Source organism: Populus trichocarpa, chromosome 7, assembly GCF_000002775.5.
Source record: "Populus trichocarpa isolate Nisqually-1 chromosome 7, P.trichocarpa_v4.1, whole genome shotgun sequence".
NCBI lineage: Eukaryota > Viridiplantae > Streptophyta > Magnoliopsida > Malpighiales > Salicaceae > Populus > Populus trichocarpa.
In genome coordinates this window covers 3,608,820-3,633,074 of record NC_037291.2, presented here as the reverse complement: position 1 = coordinate 3,633,074, position 24,255 = coordinate 3,608,820, and the positions used below count along the sequence as shown (strand labels likewise).

General features: G+C 32.1%; 2 protein-coding genes across 6 annotated transcripts; one reads left to right on the top strand and one right to left on the bottom strand.

Moving 5' to 3' along the window:
• Window positions 1-730: 730 nt before the first annotated feature.
• On the bottom strand, window positions 731-4,697 carry LOC7483124 (B3 domain-containing protein Os01g0234100). Of its 2 annotated transcripts, none has more exons than XM_002310694.4 (7): window positions 4,462-4,697; window positions 4,193-4,273; window positions 3,311-3,342; window positions 3,048-3,210; window positions 2,743-2,949; window positions 1,748-1,838; window positions 731-1,645 (listed from the first exon to the last, which is right to left on the bottom strand). In XM_002310694.4, the coding sequence occupies exons 1-7, from the start codon at window positions 4,555-4,557 to the stop codon at window positions 882-884; spliced, it is 1,434 nt and encodes a 477-aa protein (XP_002310730.3). In that variant the 5' UTR covers window positions 4,558-4,697; the 3' UTR covers window positions 731-881. The 2 variants fall into 2 exon arrangements, with proteins under 2 accessions (XP_002310730.3, XP_006380709.2); XM_006380647.3 differs by having other exon boundaries at window positions 3,048-3,204.
• A 12,116-nt stretch (window positions 4,698-16,813) lies between these two features.
• On the top strand, window positions 16,814-21,498 carry LOC7469757 (uncharacterized membrane protein At3g27390). 4 transcript variants are annotated; one of them, XM_024604916.2, is made up of 10 exons: window positions 16,814-17,081; window positions 17,169-17,330; window positions 17,501-17,609; window positions 17,781-17,991; window positions 18,100-18,233; window positions 18,585-18,873; window positions 18,952-19,058; window positions 19,180-19,345; window positions 20,163-20,611; window positions 21,172-21,498. In XM_024604916.2, exons 2-10 carry the CDS (start codon window positions 17,240-17,242, stop codon window positions 21,323-21,325), a joined length of 1,710 nt encoding a protein of 569 aa, XP_024460684.1. In that variant the 5' UTR covers window positions 16,814-17,081; window positions 17,169-17,239; the 3' UTR covers window positions 21,326-21,498. The 4 variants fall into 4 exon arrangements, with proteins under 4 accessions (XP_024460684.1, XP_002310151.2, XP_024460685.1 ...); XM_002310115.4 differs by having other exon boundaries at window positions 16,814-17,095; window positions 17,196-17,330; XM_052454797.1 differs by lacking the exon at window positions 16,814-17,081 and having other exon boundaries at window positions 17,110-17,330.
• The last annotated feature ends 2,757 nt before the right edge of the window (window positions 21,499-24,255 follow it).

Sequence of the window (24,255 nt, the reverse complement as noted above, 5' to 3'; positions counted from 1 at the left end):
TCGATGTAGCAGGGGAGGTTGTGTCCACTAGCAGGTGAGGGATTCTGGTATATCTGGGGACGAAATTACACAAATTGAAACCTGATAATTCCAATTGATTTTTCATGCTACCATATACAATTGTGAGCAGATAAAGGAGGATAAATTTGTAGTGTTTCCTTCGAGGAAGTTTTTGATAAACTTCAGTATTGCTTGCATGTCATCTAGACACTTGAAGAATGAAGATCGAAGATAATGAAATGAAGGGCAGATAGCAAGTAATGGAGCAGCGGTGAGTTTATGGCTCGGCCATGCTTATTGCTTGCTTCCTGCCAACATCGTAAGGAAAAACGAGGAGCACAGACGGTAGTGGACAGCATCTTGTGCCCTGCTTATTGCTTGCTTTCGGTCACCAGGAAAGAAAATATGATGAGTGCAAACCAACAATCAGCTAGAGACCAAATTCTACAGCAAAAGTGGAGCATCAGGTCCACCTAAATGCAAATCTTTTAAAGAGAGCAACGAGATTCTTCACAACCTCCAGCCGGCCTAGCTCTGACGTCCTTTCTCTCTTCTTTTATTCTTTGTTTTTGTTGAACAAGCAAAGAACATAAACTTGCATTAGTGCCCTGCTCTTCCAAGAAATCTCAAGTTCGAAACTCTCAGAAGAAAAAATAAAAAAACATAAACATAAAGGATGGTCACGTGCGACTTAATGTACATGCACCATCTTCCTAGAAATGACAACATGTAAAGTCCTAGAATGTTACAGCATTGTTTTCATATAAATTCCTAAAAACGTTAAGAGTCACAGCATTGTCCACATTATAAATCTTAAACCAAACACGTTACAAAAGCTGTTTATAGTAACCAGGGAGAAAAAAGAAAAGGCGACAAATACATCACCATGGAGCAAGAACCTGTTCTTGAAACTTGAGCTCATAGCCTTCAGCTTTCGACTTGAGCCTTTCAACATCAGCACCATATCTTTCATAGGTTTCCTTCAATTCCACAAGCTTTGCTTCAAGATTTATTATCTCATCTTCAGTTCGCACTCGTTTGAATCTAGCTTCTATATACCTCCTTGTTTTTGTGGCGCCTTCAGAATCGAAGGCAAGGCTTAAAAGGAGACCTAGCTTGGAGCGTAAAAATCCAACATTCATGCCAAATAGCTCAGAAGCCTTCAAAGCCTTGTCCCAAGTAGCAAATTCATCGCGTGAGGTGTTAAGAGTGCAAGCTCTCATTGCATCAGCAATATTAACAGTTTCAGAAATTATCCCAGCAATCAGCTTAAGATTAACTCCCTTGATAAGATTGTCATGAAGGAATGCATTCTGACTGCAGCAGAGTTTGTAGTACTTATTCCGAATGTCTTCTGAAAGTTCCGAATCTAAAAGTAACCCATCAACCAGAATGTTGAAATCCTCAAAGCTTTTGATGTCTTTAAATTGAACAGCAGGTAACGATAACTTGAAACCTTCTAGAACTTCTGAACCAACCTCTTCACTATCATTTTCAGATTGCTCGGCGGGTTGGCCAGCTTGCAGGACTGACGGTCTTGGTTGGCCAGACTTCTTATTTTTCTTTTGAACAATAGCTAGTGGAAGAGACCTGGGACGCTTCCTCTTTGAACTTTTACTAGCAGTATTGCCCCTTTCAGCGTTATCTTTTTTTACCAAGTTTGACACCCAGATGCAACAAGGAAATATTAAAAATTAACATACACAGGAAACCAAAAATTGCAAGACAGAGCCATAACCCAACTTGCCTGCAATGTTTTGTTTAATTTGAGCATCCAAATTCAGCAGACCTAGAGCACCATCCACTTCGGTCAAATCATTTGCCCTTATTACGTACACCTGCATCAATGAATCAGACACTTGTCATGAAGGGGGTGCCTCCAAAAGTAAAGCTTCAGTAAAAAGAAATTGCATGTCCTCATGATTTGCACCACTTATATTGCTGGAATCAGTCGAAGTGGAAAATTAACAATTTGGCTGTACTGAACAAGGGAAAGGTGTTGCTCCTTCAATAGAACTCAGTAGGTAGGGCATGCCATGACACCAAACATAGTATTGGACATCTTCAATTCGTAGTTGCTGTGTCAGTCAAAAATACCTTAATGCTATTGGCTAGTAAAACTTCAAGTGTTAACTTATATTTCTGACAGAAGTTACTCTCCAAAGGTATCATTTATGTATTGTAGGAGGGGAGGCACTTGGTATTAGACTTTCAAAGGGTCTGTCAAAGATGAATTCCAATACTTGACTGGGTTCCAAAAAAGTTGGACTTCAAACAACAAAGTGAGTTTTTTCACATAGCCTGCAGATGATGAAACATGCGCAAAATGAACCTGGTGAGGAAGTAGTGAAGTTAATTTTGCCCCCTGTATTGTGTTTCTCATGTTCCAGTCCCACAAGGATTACTGGTCATTTGTCCTGCCACTCTCTTGTCAAATCAGATATGATGTGAGTTATTTCCATAATTCAGCCTTTATTCCACAGAATAAAAAAGACAGTTCCTAGTTTCCAAACATGAATCATTCTCCCACCAACCAAAAGGCAGATGATAATCATTTCCAGCATGTTCTAAGGTATTTTCTACACTTATGAACACAAGGAGTCATGCAGCTCACATTAAATGTAGTAATTTCTATGTTTTTGCCATTTTATCATTCAAATTTCTAACCCAAACACATACCATATAATGAGTGCTGAAAGAAAAGGTCAGCATATGAACATAACAATCAATTCAAACCATCACCTTAAATGTGCAAGATTCGATTAATTGAAAGACCAATACATCCCCCTCAAACAATCGGTGTGCAACACAGAACTGTCTCCAACCAGCACTCAAGCCTGTCTTATATGCAATGTATTTCATCTTGAATTCCTTCCCACATTCATCTTGCAAAGTCACAGTAGCATCCACATGTGGTAAATGTGCTCTACAGAATTGTCCAGGAAGCCCCTGTTGTACGAAAACAACCGTGTCATAGCATATGTAAGCCCGTGTTTCTTTGGGAGGTTATCAACCAACTCAAGCTCATGCAATGTTGTTGCTCTTACCATCCAAAAACAACTAGCAACATGTGATCTGACCAACGATTTCACAAAGCTAGGGAATGCTGGTTCTAGATTGGATTGGACCTCTTCTGCCCGAATCAAAGCAGATGACCTAGTTTCTCCAACAGTGTTTGATCTTTCAACTGGAGCCCTATTCTGCCTACAGCTTCAGCAAAAGCAGAAACAAATGGATCACAAGTTAGATTTTCAAAAGCCAAACAGCTAAGACTGAAATAAAAGAAAGGCATAGTCTATTCCTCACTGACCAGATACACTTCCCTGCCTGACCTGATATCACCTGTTCAAGAATTTATCACAGTTCTTGTTAGTATACAACTGAGAGAGCAACATATATCACTAGCTAGTTATGGTCCTAAAGAAGCGAGATACTGAGTGGAAAAGTTTACAAACAATCCTGCATCTAAGTATTTCCAAGTGCTCTCAAGTCTCTAATCAGCATTCGTGCAGTTGCAAACCCAAGACTAACAATCCCCCATGTACAACTTGAGGAGCAATACCATCACTACACTCATTGTAATAGAGAACTAAAGTCATCTAGATTAATTTTGGTTGACAAAATAAGAATGACATAAAACATACCACAAGAAAGGCTAAAAACCAAAGGTCAGATATTGGCAGGAAACAAAGTTCCAGAAGTCAATTCCACCTGAATTATATTAGTTGCAGAAAATCCCAGCTGCATAGACGTATGGGTTCCAATTAACTTGCAAATGAGGGGTCAGTGATTTAGTTGAGTTCAGTAGATGACTAGATGGGTAATAGTTTTGTAAGAAAAAAAAAAACATTGCAGGATTAGACAAAGACTTTATCTATAATCAGTCTAGTTAAACAGGCAGCCATATTGTAGCCAATGTCTTTCATCTGAGAAGAAGGAAAGGAAATGGAAAACAAAACGGGACAACAACTGCCCCGACAGGAAAAGGCTCATATCCATGTCCAAAACAAAAAACACTAGAGAAAACACCTTGTCATACAACAAACAATTAGATGGAAAATCCATAATGTAGTGATACTATCAGCAAGAACTACAAAATACCCCATCTCCCCTACTTGTCAGGCAGGCATTACAATCCTCACATAAAACTAGAGGAGCTAAGCAACAGCATAACAGGAATTTCTTAACTTACAAACTTAAGTTTGGAATCCGAATATCTTCTCTTAATCTTCAGACGCTTAGCAGTGGTCTCCATCGGACTCTTCTGCTTACCCTGCCAACATTTAACATCCAAAATCACATCTTAATCACCTATTTCAAAAAGAAAAGAAAAAGGAAAAAAGCGAGATCTGAGGCGTCAGGCGGTGTTATTCTGTTAGAAACCAAGAGGATGAAGATAGACAGGAAGAGAAACAGAAAAATCGATGAGGAAAGAGAGAGAGCGAATTGAGCGAGAATTACGTCTCCGTCTTCCACATATTTCCGGTTCTCTTCATGAAATGGCTGCTGTTTAATCAAATCTGTTTCTTCAACTTCTTTTTTCACTCTTCCGCTCATGATTTCTCACCCAAATTTCTGAATAACAACCACAGGATTCGATCGAAGCCAAACCCCTGCCTTGCCTAGCCTTGTCCTGGAAAATGATTTTTTTTTTCGCTACAAAATCGTTTTTGTTAGCGTAATCCGACTGGAAAAGGCCGCAAAACGACTCCTTAACTGTCCAAATAATGTCGTTTTGGCCAGGTCTTCACACGTGGTTTTCACGTGGATTGCTGGATTCTTCATGCTTCATTTGTGAGTGTGCCTGCACAATTTGCTGGATTTCGCATGATGGTTTTAATTTTTCTTCTTCTTTTTTTTTTCTTTGATATATTGATATTACGCATATCTTTATTTAATTAATCTATCTTATACATCCTATAAAAAAAAATAGAATTATATATATAATAGTTGATTTTTGAAGTCATGAAAAATAAATAGAAAAAACTTTGATGTTTTCTGAAAATTCTAAATTATAATAAAAAAATAAAAAAAATAACACATCAATAGTTTATATAGAAATTAAAACTAAATCCAAATCTAAATATGAAAAGTAATTAAAATCTTATTATGGTGTAAGGATTATATTTCTTATAATATAAAAAATATAAGAAGGTTATTTCTTACCACATTGATAATATTATCATTAATTTATCATAGTGTAAGGATTATATTTCTTTTTTTGTAACTTCCTATATAACCTCTCTCTTTTTTATGCAGAAACATCATCACCCTATCTCATTACTTGAATACTTTAAGACGATGCTGTCTATCGACAGTTTCTTTGTAATTGGCATTACATCTTCTAACATAGTTGGTGTATCCATAGTCATCTTCATCTTATAAACCGGTACAGATCTATCACATGCCTAAGACAATATCAATAGTTTTTTTTTTTTCATCTCATGTGACTAGCCAAGCCTCCTCTATACAAATCATAAATGACTTTCTCTTATAATGAAAAACAATAAATGCAAAATTGATTATTTCTCATCAAGAACCCATCATGATTGTGAAAGTCATCAACGACAAATTCTCACTACAACAGTTATCTCATAACTCACTAAAATCATCATCACGCTCATAAAGTTCTTTCACACAATTGAATCTAATGATCGCTCCTCTTAAAGTAACCACTAAGGCTACTCTTCTACTCAAAGTATTAACAACTCTATTATAAACTCCAACCTTATACATAATTTGATTAATTTCAAAAAGGACATCTTAGTGGATTAATGTGTAAAAAAGGTGAAAACAGAAAAACAAGTCGCTACCTAGTTTTATAATAACTAGAAATCCTAACTAGTTTTTCATAGTTTATAAGTAAGAGGCTGATTATACCAAATAAAAGATAAAAATCACTCAAAGCTTTATGTTCATTTATTATGATGAAAATACCTTTTGTACTTACATACTAAGAATTTACATAAATTTTTATGTGCTTTATGTATTGATGGTAAAAGGCTATGTGACCTAAGACAATGATTTAGGATTTAGGCCAGGTTATTGGGTTTAATCCTCACTTTTGGAATACAAGCATTAGACCTAAAAAGGATGGTGAATGATAAATTAGGTTTTGGCCTATTTCTCGTGTTATATAAAAAATAGGCTCGAGGACCACTGCTTCCTCTCAATAGGTCTATGTAGGATAGCGTCGATCTGGCCTCAATTCCCTCACCACGTTAAGGAAGGATGTCACCAACCACATGAAAATAGATTCGCATGCATCAAACAAATTGTTATTTTTTTTAATTTATAATAATGAGTCATGTATTAAATGTTCCTATTATCCACTTATCAATATCTTTAAACAACAACCGAATGGTTCATTTATCTGAGGGTGGCTTCACTGATAATAACATAATTATTACATAACAAAATTATGGAAGAAAAATGTTGCACATGTGCGGCGTAGCGGCAATCATCCTCCGGGGTCAAGATGGTCAGGAATGATGTAGGTGAAAAAGACAAGGAATTCTTGTCTTTTATAAGTAGAAAAAAAAAGGAAAATAGGAGTTACCACCTAGTATTTTGGTCGTTAGAAACCTTAATTAATCTTAGAGTATGAGAAAGGGGATTGATTGCGTAAAGAGAAGGTATTAGTACCCCTAATACAACTGACCTAAAGTAAGCTAGGAAAGGACAAGGAATTCTTGTCCTTCATCAATAGAAAAAAAAAAATAGGAATCACCTCCTAGTATTTTGGTTACTAGGAACCTTAACTAATCTCAGAGTATAGGAAAAGGGATTGATTGTGTAAAGAAAAGGTATTAGCACGCCAATACGACTTACCTGAGATAAGCTACATTGTTTAATTATCTGATATAAACTAAGAAAAAATTATATTTCTTAATCATTGGCCTGTTTAAGGTTTAAGAAAAGTCTTCCTCAATAAAGAGGTCTTTAACTTACCAGATTAAAAACCTAGCCGTTCTAATGCTAACAAAAAAATAAATGTCTTTTTATTTAATATCATAATTATGTCTTATGTATAAGTTTATAATCCCACGTATTAAAAGAAATAAAATAAAAAGTTTTGGTATTTTTGAAATATAGGACAAAATCCTTTGGAAATTTACAAGGTCGTTGTAAAATCCATGCAATATTTTTAAGTTAATTAACCAACCATTAAATCAATTAAATTTAACCTTTATTATTTATAACTTTTAAACTGATTTTTAAATTAAAAACAAAAAGAAAATAGAAAACGTTTTTTCCTCATCATTGAAAGCTTTCATGACATAGATATATTCTAACGAGAGAAAGCAAATATATAATTAGCCAAACAATTAAATTAATGTTTTTTTATATGATTGAAACTTTATTTCAACTGTTTACATAAACAAAGTCTAAGTTGATCAAAATTAAACTGTTAAATTTAGGCTCGTCTTGTTTATAAAAGAGCTTTCAATTTGTTAATCTTAAAAGACATATTAAGGTTCATCCTTTGGCAAACCAAGTTTTTAAAAGAGTTGTCCTTCTGTAGTATCATAACTCATTTTTGGGTTATTCCCGAAACTTTTACCCTTTTTCCTTTTAAAATAATAAATAATAATAGCAAGAAGACTGACATTTGAGAAAAAGCAAGTTGAGGAGTATTCCAAATATACAAAAAAATTAAGATGTAATTTAGATAGAATTGGGAGCCTAATTATACCCATTGTACCCAAAACTAGAAAGACAATACAGATTCAAGGTCAAATCAAATCATTATTGGATGAATCTGTATAAAAATTAAGCCCAATGATATAATTAAATTTTTAATAGGCCAATTTGATTTAATCATGGGCCAAATTAAAGTTTAATTATATTGAAGAATTGATTTGGATCCAATTAAAGGATTTAATTAGGTACAAGGACTTAATTATACTTTAAATAAGTTGAATTAATTTTATTTGGGACTAAATTGGTAAAAATTAAATTTGAAAACCTAATTTGGGCTTAATTTAGAAGATTAGAATTTTATAGAACCAAACTTAATTTTCACAAAGTCAATTGATTCAAACCAAGGGTAAAATTGCAAGAAAATAAAAGTTTAGGGTCAATTAGGGTTTAAATTGAAGAAATCCTCAGCCAAGGACTTTTTTAAAAGAGGTGTTGAACTCTAGGGACTTAATTGGCTAAAAATAGGGGTTAAATTAAAAAAATTAAAAGTTTAATGTTGAATTGAGGGTCAATTTGCATAAATCTAAAACCGAGGATCTAAATGAAAATGGTGCTAAAATTCGGAGCTGATGTTGAAATTCGGTAAGGGAAAAATTGCATTAAATCAAAAGTTTATGGTCAATTAAGGTTGTAAATGAAAGAAATCAAAAGCTGAAGAGCTAAATTGAACTTTGGCCAAATCCCTAAATTAAAACCATAAAAGCCAAAACAACACAATTTGATTTATATGAAATGACGTGTTTTGACCAAAAACGGTGTCGTTTTGACCAAACAATACCAAAAAAAAAAAAGATCAGATGACTTGTCATCATCTGCTTCTTTTTTTCTTGAAAAAGCTGTTCGGGTGGCTACTTTTTAGGTGCATTTAATGCTTCGTCTTTTCACCAAACTTGACAAAACATACACCACCATGATGGCTTGACATTTGACCATGCCTCGGTATGGTTCCTTCTGGTTGATTGACACCACAACGATCATAGTGTCAGCCCAAAGAGGCCAACTCAGATAACTTTTAATTGCTAGAATTTGACAATTCATGATGACCACTTTGAGCCAACGGTTGAGATCCTTCTGGGCTGAATCAAGGGCCGAGATTGGTCCTTGATAAAAACAAAATATCTCTCTTCCACCTCTTATAAATAGGGGTGGATTCCATGCATTGAGGGAGGAGAAATCAGATGCCAAAGTTGGGAAAAAACCAGCCTCTCCTGGTTTTTCCCCTGTCATTATTGTTGTTCCCTCTCTCTCCACTCCGTTGTGTTCTCAGCCACTCCAGCCTCACCCATGCCGTGACCAATAATTACCTAACCTCCTCTACCAACTCATCTTCCCTCCGGCAACGATAGTAGCTGCCACCACCGCTAATTTCATCCTCTCCATCCATGCAATAATTCCAAGCAGCAACATCAGGAGTAACTTCAACAGCTACTCAGCCATGCCAGCCACTAGGAACGCCACCAGTAGCTCCTCTCCTTTGCGCCAGGTAGTCTCTTTCTCTCTTCTTCTTCTTCTTTCCTCCTCCCCCCTTGTGGTCGTTGCATGCAAAATTCATTTTGCATACAACGACTAAAATAATTAACATGATTGCTGGGCAGGGCCAATGACCATGTGGGTCGTGGGTTAGACCCGTTTCAGCCCAGCCCGGAAAAAAAAAGGAGAGAAGGCTCTTGGGCCGCCAATCATCCTAATCTGACTAAGTCGGGTTGGATCCATTTCAGCCCAGCCTAGATGGCTAGGCTGGGTCCTGCCCAATATATTTAATATTAATAAAAAAAACTTCAAATTTTTCAAAAGGTATTTTAAAAATATTTATGGTCCCTCGCATGGTTTTTCAATAATTTTGCATAATATCAGGTTGTAGACTTACACTGTAAGATACAGACCCATTACTAAAAATATTTGGTTTCCTCTAAAACTTCAAAAAACAATAAAAAATAAATCAGAAATTTAAAAAATAATTTTTCATTTCAAAAACACAAAAAAAATATTTTGTTTTTGTGTATACGAACAAATCCTACAAGTTTTTCATGCATATTTTCAAAAAAGATAAAATTGTATTTTTATAATGTTTTAAAAATATAAAATGGATATCGTAACTAGTTTATGATTATTCATTAGGGTTTGATCAAAATACAAAAAAACCATAACAACTATCATATTTGAAATGTTAGGAATTGGTTATATTTAGGAAATAAATACGATGTTAAATTTTAGGACTTAGAATAGTTATGATTTAACTTAATAAGGTAAAGACGTCCTCATGAAGAGAAATTTATCTTGAACCTTAGACAAGATCAATATACAGAAATTTAACCTAGAAAAACAATCAAATAACAATGCAACTTACCTTAGATAGAATGCACTAAAAGCAATATGTATTCCCCTTACATAACTAGTCTTTTACCTGGATTCTCTTATAGATGTTTTAGTAATAACTCTCTAACTTTATAATTATAATTTTATAATAACCAAATCCCTTTTTCTTTCAACACATTTTCACGAGAGAAACCTGTTGTCATTCTGGACGCCCCGACAAGCATCACCATGTGATTAAACTTATATGGTCGGTTTTTACTCTCTTTTTTTCCCTGACAAGAGTGATTAAATCACCCGACCACATTAATTAGGTCTTCTTGGACTGGCCTTATAGGTTGGGTTTTTATTTAATGGGTTAGGTTTTGTTTTGTTTTTTTACGATGACCATGAATGACAATTTCACTACTATTGTTTTATTTTGTTACGTTATCAATTAGGTGGGAATTAAGAGCTCGACGGATTAGATATTATTTTATTATCAACAAGCTTGACAATGCCTGGCTTAGATGCCCACTATATTGCTTTAAATAATGAAAGTAGAGAAGTTATATGATTCTTTTGTTCTTGACAATGAAGTAAGATAACAGTTTGCGATTTAAAATATTTAAAACATATAATTCCAATTTAAAAATTAAATAAAATTAAACAAAAAAAATTAAAATTAATTAAGTATCCCAAAGTCCCCCATTAAAGAATAATATCGTTGTTTAACGTATATACTCACCATGCAAGCTCTTAAAGATAGTGTTCTGTTATTGTTTTGGAATATAAGTGATGAAAAAGCATGGACATATTTCTGTATTTTTTTAATATATAAAAATTTATTTTAAAAATATATTTATTTTTTATTTATATTTCTTCTACCAAATACTTTTATATTTTTTTATGTACTATGATAGGCTATTAATCAAACAAAACATGCTTGGAGCCAAGTTTTCCAACATGAAGTCTAGTTAGAAAACTATAGAGTTGATCATTGCACCTATCTAATCAAATACCAAGTTTCATGACAACAAAAACCAGTTGAAAATTGTTATGGGAAAAACTAGTTATTTAACAACGCTTTATAGGACAATATTCAAATTAAAATTTATTTTTATTTAGTTGTTTCAAAATTAAAAAAGATATTTGTATGCAAGGAAAAAATTTAAATTCTGAAGAAAAAAAATTTGCTACATAAATTATTCTTTTCTTATTCATGCACTTTTTTTATTTGACTAAAACATGTTTTTTTTATTATTAGCAGCATGTTCTTTGAATAAGAAAAAAAAGGCAATTAAAATATTTTTTTGTAAAATTTTTAATAATTTAAAATAATTAGAAAAAATATATCCCTTCAATCTAAACTCCATTTTATTCATGCATTTCTTTTTTATTTTAACAAAAACATGTTTTTTTAATTGGAAGCATTGTTTTAAATAAATCATTTATCATGATTTGAAAAAAGAGTTTTAATAATTTATATTAAAAATCACGTCTCAATACAATTGAACAAAAATAGAATAACTAATAAGAGAAAATTATGTAAACAATTATAATAAAAAATATCAAAATAAAAATTTTATTTTCATTGAATATTCATGAACACATTAGAATTTTTATATATTAGATTCGTATATAATAAATAATGAAATGATTGCTAATGTTATCACAAAAATCTATAATCTTATTTTAAAACTATGAATAAATTGAATAATATTTTAAATATAATTCTAATTACTTTACTTATAGTCAATTTTAATAAAAGAAAACAATTCTAACAAAAAGCAAAAGGACAATATAAAAAGAGGCCAAACACTTAACTTGTTGGCTAATAAAAAACTAAGTGGAAAATAATTTTTGTTTGTTTAATTGATAAACAACATATCATTTGCCCTTTATTTTTAATAGAAATAGACAACATATCATCTATATTGATAAATAATATGCATTTACAAGTTTAAATTTTAGCTTTGGGTCCTATTTTCAACTATTTTTTACTTGTAAACATTAAAGAAACATCTTAAGAATTTTATTAGATCCATTTAATCTTAAAACACCTTTTAATTGTTCCAAAACCCTTAAGAAAAATATTTCAAGTCCTAATCTTTTGTTTCTAGCAAGCTAAAATTCTAAAACACCTTAATAACTTTTTACTCAGTAAAATGAGCCTACTAATACAAAGATCAGTTTTTTTTATAGTTAGAATGTAATCAACTAACCTCTTTCTCTCTCCTCCATTTTTTTTTAATTTCTCTCTCCTTTCTCAAAACTTAGGGACTAAAACATTAAAAAAAAAATGAAGTTTAGGACCTAAATGTAAAAGCATAAAACCAAAGGGATCAAAATGCACAAATGGATCACATTAGTTTAGGACCTAAACATAAAATTCAGATGCTTTTTTAGATGAAAATGAATATTTTCATGCGATAACGAAAAAGGCTCCACTTAGTTTTTTGTTTTTAATTTGTCTTTCTTCTTTTAATTGTTTTTATACTATACATTTAAATCATATTTCATTTAATTGACCTCTAATTGAAATTTAAAATTTTATTTGAAATTGTAAGAATATACTTAAAAAAAATCTCAACACAAAAAATTACCAACGTAACTTGCAAGGATGAAACTAAAAAAGAATGACACCCTTTTTAAACTATGTCATCCATAATGATTTTAGAAAAATATACATTAATAAACAATAAGAAAATATATTCTATCAGTTGTATTGTATAATATAAATTCACCATAAAATTATAAAATACCTCATAGATATTTTAGATAAAAAGAGCCACTTTAACTACAAGCAAGAACTCCTAGAAAATATCCAAGAAGTATTACCTAAAAACTAAATTGCATAGGCTAGTTACTATAGGAGTCATCATTGTTCAACCACAAACAAAACACTGTGGATGACACTGTGTATTTTTTTAAAATTATTTTCTAAATAAAGGATAATTACTTCTGAATTCTTAGTCTAAAGTGAAATTGAAAGAAAGGAGACCAGAATGAAAAATACACCAAACATGAATGTCGTGCCAGAAGTTTCAAAAAATATACATTTTAGTCCTCAAACTTTAAAAATAATGCATATTATACAATTGCAGTGCCCCAATATTTTTTCAATTTAATTTTGATACAAAAAGTTCATTTCTATTATTTTTAGGTTCCTGATTGAGAGAGCAGAGAGAGAGAGAGAGAGAGATCACCGGATTTCGGCGGCAGAGAAAGAAAAATATCGTTGACATTGATTTAGGCCACTAAAACGGTTAATAGTTGTGTAAAATCGTTTCATTTGATGAGGAGAGTTTATATTGGGTGTTTTTTTATCTTTAAAATTCATGATAAAACAGATCTAAGCTCGAGTAGATTTTAGTTTTTGCGACGGGTTTTGGATTTTTTAAGATCATTGATAGATTTATCATGGCTCCTAAGGTGTATTTAAATTAAATGTTTTGGGTCAAAATTAGTTGAAAAATAGGTGTTTGGGTAAAAAAATCTTAAGCACTGATTTTCTGGCCACTGTGGTAGCCAGAATCTGAGCAAATTTAGACGACACTTTGTTTGAGTTTTTTTTTTAAAAAAAATTCATTTGCCCCAAATGCAGCAAAAAAATAAGGGCCTAGTCGCACATGCCCTAACAAAATGGGTAAGGCGGGATTGCCTGGCCTGCCAAGCCTGACAACTCCTAGCCTTTGTTTTTGTAATTTTCTTTTTAATTAAAGCTTTTTTTTATATATGTTTTTTTTCAATTTTTTTTATTTATATTTAAATCAATACTCCTTCTCTTTTTTATTTATTTTAGTGAGCCTCTTTTAAATTTTAGTTATTTTTGTATTATTTATTTAATTTTTGAAGAGGTTTTTCTGATTCATCTATAACTTTTTTTAATCTTTTGTATAGATGAACTTTATTTTTATTTTTAGATAATATTTCTAATATGTGCAGTCTTGCAAGTATTTTTTTCCTCCATTTTTTTTATTCAATCAATCAATTTAATATGTGTGTCTATTTCTATTATTGTTTGATTGAATAAAAAAATTAATTTAATAAACAAATTTAGCAAATACAACTGGGTAAATACCTCGTTTTACGAGATTAAATATCTTGATCTACACATACCATTCAATTTTTTTAGTTTTTTTTGTAGTTATTGCTTGTGGTTTTGTTTTCTATTTATTAACAAGTATAGTTTTTAATTTATTTAATTGCATGTATACATAAAGTTTTTAATTTCACTTATAATTTTTTAAATTACAAAATCATGTTAAAAAAGTTTTTTATAAAATCTTTTATTAAAAAAAATATAACTCGGAATGAAACACGGTTAAATATATTGTAAGTCATCATTAAACATGCTCACTAATTGCTAATTTTTTTTAATGTTCTTTAATCGTTTATTAAAAAATTACTGACATGATTATTAGAGTGGTGTACATTTGGTTGTAGGACTTGACCATCCAAGCTAAATGATCCCCCGACCATCATAGCCAAATGACCAATCAACATGGCCAAATTAATCCACCACCACAATAGCCAGATTATCTAACATCCACCATAACTCATAATTATAACAACATAATATTAATTAAAGGACCATTTGTTTTTCAGAAAATATCTTTTTGAATGTTTTTATACTTGACCATATTTAGAATTCGTTTTCTAGTCAAATAAAAAAATTAAGTTTTAGAGAGGAATAAATATTTTTATAAATTACAAAAAGAAAAAAAAAACTTTTCATATTGAAGGATTCAAAATCAAAAACTAAAATGGAACACCAGTTCATTATTATTTTATAAATATATACTTTAAAGTATACAATCTTATTGAAAAATAAATTAATAATACATTTATATGTAGAAAATTATATATTAAGATATATCAATATGTAATATATAGAAATTACATCAATTTAATATATTATTGCATATAATATTTTTATTATATAATATTGCTAAAATAATACATTATAATACACCAAGATGATATATTATAATATTCATTAATATTTCATCACATTAACTATACTATAGAATTTTTTTTTTTTAACTTTTGTCAAACATTAGAAAGAAAATGTTTGATAATAATATTACTATTTAAAAAAAAAATAACTTAAAAATATTTATTTTTCATAATACAATCATATATATATATATATATATATAAACTATTTTTAAAAAATCTATTTTCTAAAAAATTATACTATATGCTAGAAAAAAGGGTCTTTCATTGTACCCCTACACCCACATGCACAATGGAAATTACTGTTACTAAGGTTCACTTTGGCCTTTGTAGTTTTTTTTTCTTTTAATTTGATCCTTAGAATTTTATGCTTTTACATTTAGTCCTCAAATTCATTTTCATCACTTTTTAATCCATATGTTATTAGAGATGAGAAAGAAAATTGATGAAAAATAAAAAGGAGAGAGAGAATTCAAATTATCACAACCCAACTATTAAAAAATATCAATCTTACTATTAATGTGTTTGTTTTAGAGAACTGATATAGATAAAAATAACATGAAAAAGACAACAAATATAAATAATACAGAATTATGTTAAATAGAGTCACCATATAAAAACTCTAATTTAAAAATTTATTATTGAATATTTTATTTTCAATTAGTCTCTTGAAATATAAATTAAACAATCCTACTTATACCAATCCTAAACCTAAACTAAATAACAAAAAATAAAATTCCTAAGCTAAATAGGAATACAAATAACTAAGAAAAAAAAATTAACTTTTCCTAGAAATCCTCCTGCATGCATTAGTCTCCTCGGTTTGGAAACAACTTGTTCTCGAGTTGAAATTATTTTTATCTCGATCTCGTCGATGTTAAATAAAGACTCTCAAACCTTTTTTTTTTTAGTGTATAATAATTTTAAATATCAACTTTAATCCCTTCATGTTGAATTTTGCATAAAAAATTTTCTTCAAGAGTATAATAATTTTAGATATCATTTTATAATAAATTCTTTTCCACTACATTCTAGAGTAATAAATTACAAACCTTAAACTTGCTTCATCAACATGTGTTGCATCCATATTATTGAGATTCCAAAGAATATTTATTTTAATTATAAAACAACGTTGTTAATAAAAAAAATATTGTTAACAAAAAAAACTAAATAAAGAATATGGATTTCAATTTAAGAAATGCATTTTCTCTTATTAAATTTAAAATCTTCAAATTCTTAAAAAATAGTTATTTTAATTATTATATAATTAAATAAAAAATTAGCTTTAAAATTGTTGATGACACTGTGTTGATACAAAATATATTTTATTTATAAAAAACGCTTTTCATATAGTTAATTTTATGTGTTTGGTATTATAATCAATGTGCTGTTTTAAAATATTTTTTATTTAAAAATATATTAAAATGATTTTTTATATTTTTTTAACATAAACATATGAAAACTATAACACTTTAAATTACAGAAGCACGCTGACAAACAATCACGACCACACAAGATAGAGTTAGCAAGATAACGTGGCAAGATATGAGCAGGTCAAATCCCACGAAGTTCTATTTCTTTCCATTTGCCAATTTCTAGTGTTTAGTTTGTACTCGACTTGGAAGGGGAAATAACACGTGTATCTGCCTATTCTAATACCTTAATAGTGTTGCGTGGGTATAGTTATTTTTTGAAGTATTTTATATTAAAATAAATTTTTTAAAAGAAATTTATTTATACATATTAAAAAACATAAAAAATTAAATTATAATCTTTTTAAAAATCTTGAATTTTAGCAAAACTGCGTCACTCCCAAACGGGCGCCTAATCATTCCCCATATGATTTTCAAAGCACCAAAAAACTAAGGTGGAGCAGGTGTTAATAGCAATAATGCAAATAGCAAGTATGCCTTCATGGCGTTGACGTCATTGCATGCCTCATCACCCTGGACGAAAAAACCAGAAAAACTGCCACAGCTTTCTCATGTTCTGCTTCGCATTTGACGATGTCTTTTGACTTTTTTTGGGGGCGGTTTTGTGTGTTGATTTCTTTCCTTTGTCTCTTCTTGCAAGAAACCTTGTCTTTCTCTCTTTTTATAATTTCACAACACAGGAGTCTCGTGGTATGGTTTTAAAGGTTGTGCCTTTTTCTCGTTTAACTACTATAATTGGCTTGTACTGAGAATATTTTTTTCCTGGGCTTATAACAGGCTTTACAATTCCTTTTTGGGTTACAGCCATTTCCTATCGGTTTGCTTTCCTGTTTCCGTGGTATTCTGGTATGGGAAAGTCAAACAATCTCCATGGTTGGTTAAGGTTTCTCTATGTGATTTTTGCCTTCTGCTCAGCTTTCTTCCTGGGAGCTCTTAAAGGTACCACAAGTTTGTTTATTTATTTTGTAAAACTGGATTTAGGTTCTCTTTAGGGGAAAAAAGGTTCGGTTATGGTGTGTTTGATTACATGCAAGTTCTAGTTTTGAATGTTTATTTTAAAGTTTTCATGTGAATTTGATGATGGGGTTTTGGGATTTGTATTGAATCAGGGCTGTTGGTGGGGCCTATTGCTGCTTCTGTACTAATATTAGGGAATGGTGCAGTAATTCTGGGAATGTTACCTCCACATATTTCCTGGACATTCTACACCCTTGTGAAGTAACTTACTCAGAATCTTCCATTTTAAGAAATTTCAAATATATTGCTCCTTTGGTAGTGTTTTTTACGTTGTAGAATATTGGATTCTGTTTATTTGGTTATAAGTTTTTTTTTAACGTCTCTTTTCCCTTAAGATTTTATGTTGATTTTGGCAATATTTGGTATCTGAAGGACAGATAGGTTTGATATACCTCTTAAAGTGGCCCTCTTGGTTGCTTTGCCTGCTTTATTTGGTATATGGCTGGGTTTAAGCATAGCTGGGACAGTTCTTGTGGGACTGGGGTATGGGTTCTTTGCTCCCTGGATTGCGAGTTTTGAGGCCTTTAGGCATGATGATGATGATGATGATGATGAGTTCAAGACATTATACCACTGTGTTGTGGTAAGTTGTTAGTTATCGCATTAATGCCATCTTCATGTCTTGTTTTAGTCCCCATTGCTTGATATTTAAAGTGTCTGTTTTTGTTAACTAAATTTTATAAACATTTAGGATGGAACTTGGGGAATTATTAAAGGCAGCTGTACTGTAGTTACAGATTTTGCAGATATTTGCTGCCATTCTTACCCCCTCTATTTGAAGGAGTTGCGAGAATCCTCTGCTTCAAATGAAATTCGAACTCTTAGGTAATAATATTGTTTTTAATAGTGATATCTTTCATAACTATGTTGCTTTCTGAGTTCTGCTCAACGATGTATTCTGTACTGCTTTCGTTTTGATTTACTGGGTTGTCTGGACTTGTACATAATGAACATAGCAATTCAATTTCAAGATTTTCGTTGCATGGTTCTCAAATAAAGATAATTGATCATTCTATCATTTGAGTTGAATAGTTATTGTACTGTGTATAAATGAAGTCTGCTCTATTTGCTAGTTAGAACCCGAATCAACATAGAAAATGAGATTGGAATCTTCTTTGCTATTGTTGAGTTCATTAATTTTTACCAAGTCATCACTCTTATAACACTGTCTTGTAGGTTAATTCATGTGCCTGGATGTATCATTGCTGGGCTGGTGGGGCTAATAGTGGATGTTCCTCTCTTTGCTGCAATTGCTATAATTAAGAGTCCATACATGCTGTTCAAGGGCTGGTATCGACTGCTACATGACCTAATTGGCCGAGAGGGCCCGTTTCTCGAAACAGCTTGCATTCCTATTGCTGGCTTGACAATCCTTTTGTGGCCACTAGTTGTTGTTGGGAGCGTCTTGGTGACCATTTTCTCAAGCATTTTCATTGGATTGTATGCATCAGTTATATTATATCAGGTTGGTTCATAGTTCAATGTATTTGTAGTTTGTCATCCATCAATAACGAGCTTACCATTATCATTCTGATGGATGCAGGAAAGATCTTTCTGGCGAGCTGTGGCTTATGTGATTGCAATGGTTGCGGAATTTGACGAGTATACAAATGACAGACTTTATCTCAGAGAGGGAACTTTCCTTCCAAAGTAATCCTTTTTCCTTATCATTCTCAAATTTGTGGATTTCCAGCTTAAACCAATACTTCTACAACTTTGTTATTTTGTGATGTCATATTTTAACTTTCAAAATCACGTTTCCTGCATCCAGGCCCAAATATCAAAAGAAAGGGACCTCTCACTCATCTGAGCTTTCTGTCGGAGGAAGCCTTGCCAAATTTAGTTCTGTTCATGTAGAGGCTCCTGCGATGCTTGTGCCAAGCTTTGCACATTCAAAATCAGTTAGGGAGACAGTACAAGAAGTGAAAATGGTTCAGGTATTATTTTTCTGATGCAGCTGTACGCTGCCCTTTGCTTGAAATTGTTATGTGAGCAATTAAATGAGAGTTTAATCAGCGGAAATATCCTGTCCTTCATTTTTGAAGTCGTCATTTTCCTTGTGCTTATGCGATGGTGAATTTACAATTAGATGTAGTTGCTGCCGTATGTGGAGCTGTTGTTTATATCATAGGCACTTTGATTTTAACTCCAAGGCAGTCTGGACTTGAGGCTGATCGGCAGCTAGATTATGGTTTTCGCCATATGCAAATTAACAAGTGGAGTGGTGCACCAAAGGATTTAAATAGGAACAGATTTATGAATTTCCTAGATGTTTGGAAATATGGGAAGATAGGCTACTTGGTTTAAAGAGTAGTGAAGATTCAGTACATGCAATTTGGTGGCCTGCTATATCTTGACGACCTCTTTTACTGATTGGTTTATGGTTATGTTGGTTGATGTAAATGGATGGATTAGCATTGTTTTGTTTGTAGCATGTGAGATTGAAGAATTTGACTAGAAAGCAGGAATTTTTTTAGGAAAAACATAATTGAATTGCCGTAAGTTACAATCAAATAAAAGAATATAGGAATTCAATGTTGGGGTTCTTAAACCAACAGGAGCAACTGATCATTTCACTAAAACCATAGGGTATAAATAGTATTTTATTCCCTAAAATAATACCGATGAGGCGAAGTTAGTAAAGTGTTTTTCTAAGGTTTTTTCTGCTGCCAAGTAATCAAACTCACCACATGTTCTCTTTAGATAATTAGATGCACGTACAAGTTTATGATGTTTGGCTCTAAATGCTTACAGGTATGGGGAGTAATGATGAGATCATGCGAAATGAGGGGCAGGGATCTTTTGGATTCTGGTGCCATAACACTGGCTGACCTCAGTAACTATTTGAAGGCCAGGGGTGGCAATGAAGCATCCGTTATATGTGTTGGCTTGCCTTGTTATTCATTTTTGCAATCCCTCCTGAATTCCATTAAAGCTGGTTCAGATGGTTTTCTGCTTTCCGATGGTACTGAAATAACACATCATAATAGACCAAATGACAAATTGTTCGACTGGTTCTTTCAGCCGCTGATGGTCCTAAAAGAGCAAATAAGGGTCATTAAATTGGAAGAAGGTGAAGAAAGGTTCTTGCAGAGAGTAGTTCTTTATGGAAATGATACACAACGCATGGAGACTTGGGATAATGGCAGTTTGGTGCCTCAAGAGGCTCTGCGAGCTGCTCAAATACAGGGCATCACCAGAAGGTATATCAGTTTCTGCATTCCTCTTTCCAAGTTATTAAAGAAGGAATACATTGCTTTCAATAACCGAGAAAACCTAAAGATCGGGGTGAGAGGTCGGAACATTCACATGATAGATAAAACGTCAAATTCTCCTATTCATTCTCAGCAATTGAAGGGACATCGCATTATTTTTACATTTCTTTCTTTATCAAGCTCTATTTATTTTTTGATGATAACAATAGACTCTTTTGAAATGCATATCAGAAGAATCCCAATTTTACATTGCTTATTTACCAAGGCCCTTTAACTGCATCATACACACATTTGGATCAGTGATTTTGAGTAGACAACAATATAAGAGATTGGTTAGTTCTTTCAACATGTTAAGTTGTGTTTTGTTACTATCTCGAGATCATGAACGGAGATAGTTGGCACAAAGGAGATATGATAATCGCTAAACATATATTTGTTTAATCTTTAACTTGATATGACTAGTTTTCTTCCTCTCTCTTCTGATATTGTGTAAAAAACTTGTCACCTTCAGTATTCCATTTGTCTACTGATAACGAATACATTGGCAGGATGATAGGAATGATTAGAGGTATATCGAAATTTCCCACTTACAGACGGAGATTTCGCCAGGTTGTGAAGGCTTTGATAGCATATTATGCGGAGAAGGAGGGTGTTACGAGATCCAGTTCCATGCGATCAGTAGCAAGCATTGAAAATGTATAGGCCGAAGCTCAACTCTGTCCCTTTTTGGGTTGCATAAAAGCCCATTGTTTTGTGAATTGCAATGGGTTATTTAAGAAGTACTCTTCACATCGCTGTGTAATATTCTCAAAACATCACTCTTGGTGGATTTTGAAAGCCTCCATTAAATTTGAAGCCAAGGGCTCTCTTTGCCATCCGCTCCACACATTGTCTTATATGTCAAGTTTGAAGAACCAACTCAGTTTATGCAAGGAATATCCCTGAGAATCAGTCACTGATATTCTGATACCCTCAGCTATTCTTTTCACCCATCATGTTATAAATCTTGCTTCTCAAATGCCCAAGTACACAACGGGTAATGCTTGATATTGCGAAAAAAATAATAATGAGAAAAACCTTCAAAAATAGGTTACGAATTAAGGTCATGATCTAATGTCATAATCTTCATTAGATTATTCCTTTTTTTTTTTCTTTTCTTGAACGCTCATCAAGTTATTCTTAATGGTCAGCATTTATGGAACACAAATGCCACCAAGAACATGGAATTTTTATTTTGATTGATATTGCATCTTGAGCAAGATGAATTACGAAGCTCCTTGGATTTTACTTGGAAACGTGTTGCTAACAAAACTCGATAGATTACTTGCTACTCCTAACATTACGACCTTCTTTAGAGTAAAAAATTCTCAAATCAATTAAAGAAAATAATGGCCCAATAGTTCTTCAGCAAGTTAATTAAAAAAACCACTGCTTGTGCAAAATCTTGGGATTGGGGCTGCAGGGCTAAAGTTGAAAGATAGTGTGTTATATATTTTTTTTTTTAGAAAATTTTAATTTTAAAAAAATTAAACCAGTTCAAAAACAATAAAAAAACACGACAAAATATTAATTTAAAATTTTCAAAAAATTTTAATAAGAAACCGGTTCAAAAACAACCACAAACACATAAAAAGTATCAAAGTTAAACGTTAATATGGAAATCCCATCAAATCGCTTTGGCTACCTTTTCTTTTTCTTCTTTTTATTGGCTTTTCCCCCCATAGAAACCCAGTCAGAATTCTATCGGGGAAAGTGTGAACCCCAAAGCAGCAAATGGGGTGTTTGTTGGAGGCACCAGATCCAAGAGAGATGGCCAGCTGCCAGCATCTGCATTCCCTTAGTATTATTATATTATGTGCCCATGTCCACAAAAGATAGTATTTTTTTCCTCCTCTTCGAACGTAAGAGTTACAGTTCAGTGGAGTCCTCCATACTACCAGCATATAAACACTCGTGTAATTGTGGTGCTATGGCGACTGCCCTCAATGCTGTGTATGGTAAGATAAAGAATCTTACCTTATATATAATCAAGTAACTAGCTAGGCAGAGAAGGGAATTCATGTCCTTTTAAAAAGATTAAAATCAATATAATTTGGACCTCTGATTTTTATTTTTATTTTTATTTTCCTTTGGATAATGATAGTTTGTACCAGTTTTTGTGTAATAAGATTACATGCCTCCCCTGCTATGTCTAGGATATTGTGCTGTCCTTCGACCTGCAGATGCGGATGAATTCTTATGTCAAGGATACTTCATGAATAGACATTACCATATCGCTCATGGCATCAAAGACTGACGTGGTTTAGACATTCCTCTGTATTTGTATTTTTTTTTATGCATGGGAGAGGACAGAAGACAGATAGGGTAGAGACTAGAATATTGGTGGGCGAACAAAAATATAACGTAAAAAAAAGAATAAGTTGGTTTATCACAATTATATATATTAACAAAAATTATAAACTATAGTAAAACTTTTTGATCGAGTATGAATCTATGATAGGATGTGGAAATATTCACTTGCTGCTATATTTAATTTAAGTGAAACCGAATTGAATTTTATAGTATTATTTTTGTTTCTGATTAAATCAAGTAAAAATTAATCCATTTTAAATATGATAAAATTGTTTTTCACGATGATAGTTGTTATAATAATAATAATTATTATTATTACTAGCGTAATTAAATAATATACTGTGATTTGATACTTACACGGTAGTTTCATTTTCTCTGTGTATGTTTAAGATATTTTCTCTAAATTAGCATGATTAATAATTATATTGAAAATAAATATTTTTTCAATGTTTATTTTTCCTTGAAAAGAATATATATACATAATGTTTTCTTACAAAACAAACACAACAAATCCTTAAAAACCCCTTTCCTCTGATGTCGGACAATATGAGTTAAAGAACAGTCCAATGACAAGTATTAAGAAAATACCTAAAATTAATTTTCCGTTACATCTCAATTCCTTACTTGATAAGCCTAATTTACAATTCTAATTTAGTCGGCTCATGAGTCATGACCCTTGACGAGCTAAGAGCTTAAGTACTGAGCTCAAGCTCGACTCGTTTACACTTCCTAGACGAGCTAAAAGATGGTTCGAAGATTGAAATAAATAAAATAAAATAGATCAGGCGCTGGATTTAGGCCACATTGCTATTCAATAACAGTTCTCATATAATAATATTATTTAAGGATAACGATCATGCTATGTTGGATAAGATAAGGTTACCCTTACTTTTATTGGCAGAGCAACATTAATTTATAGATTTTCTTAACATTTGCGTTATTCTTTTTTTTATTTATTTATTTCAAAACTCCTATATTTAATTTCCCCTATTTTTCTTAACACACCCACACGCCCAAGACAGAAAATCTTGGAAGAAAAAAAAAAATCTTGGAAGAAAAAACGCAAACACATGTGGACAAGAAAATGAAAGAACTTTGGAATATTGAAAAAGTAAAACAAAGAATATAGAAATTTATTTGGGTATATATATATATATATATATATGCAATCAAGGATAAGAAAAACTTTCCATTCTCAACCACGTGTTCGTAACTTGGACGGCAGGCATGGTGCGTGCACTTGCCACCTTCTATCCCAAAACCCACCCACCAAATTACCA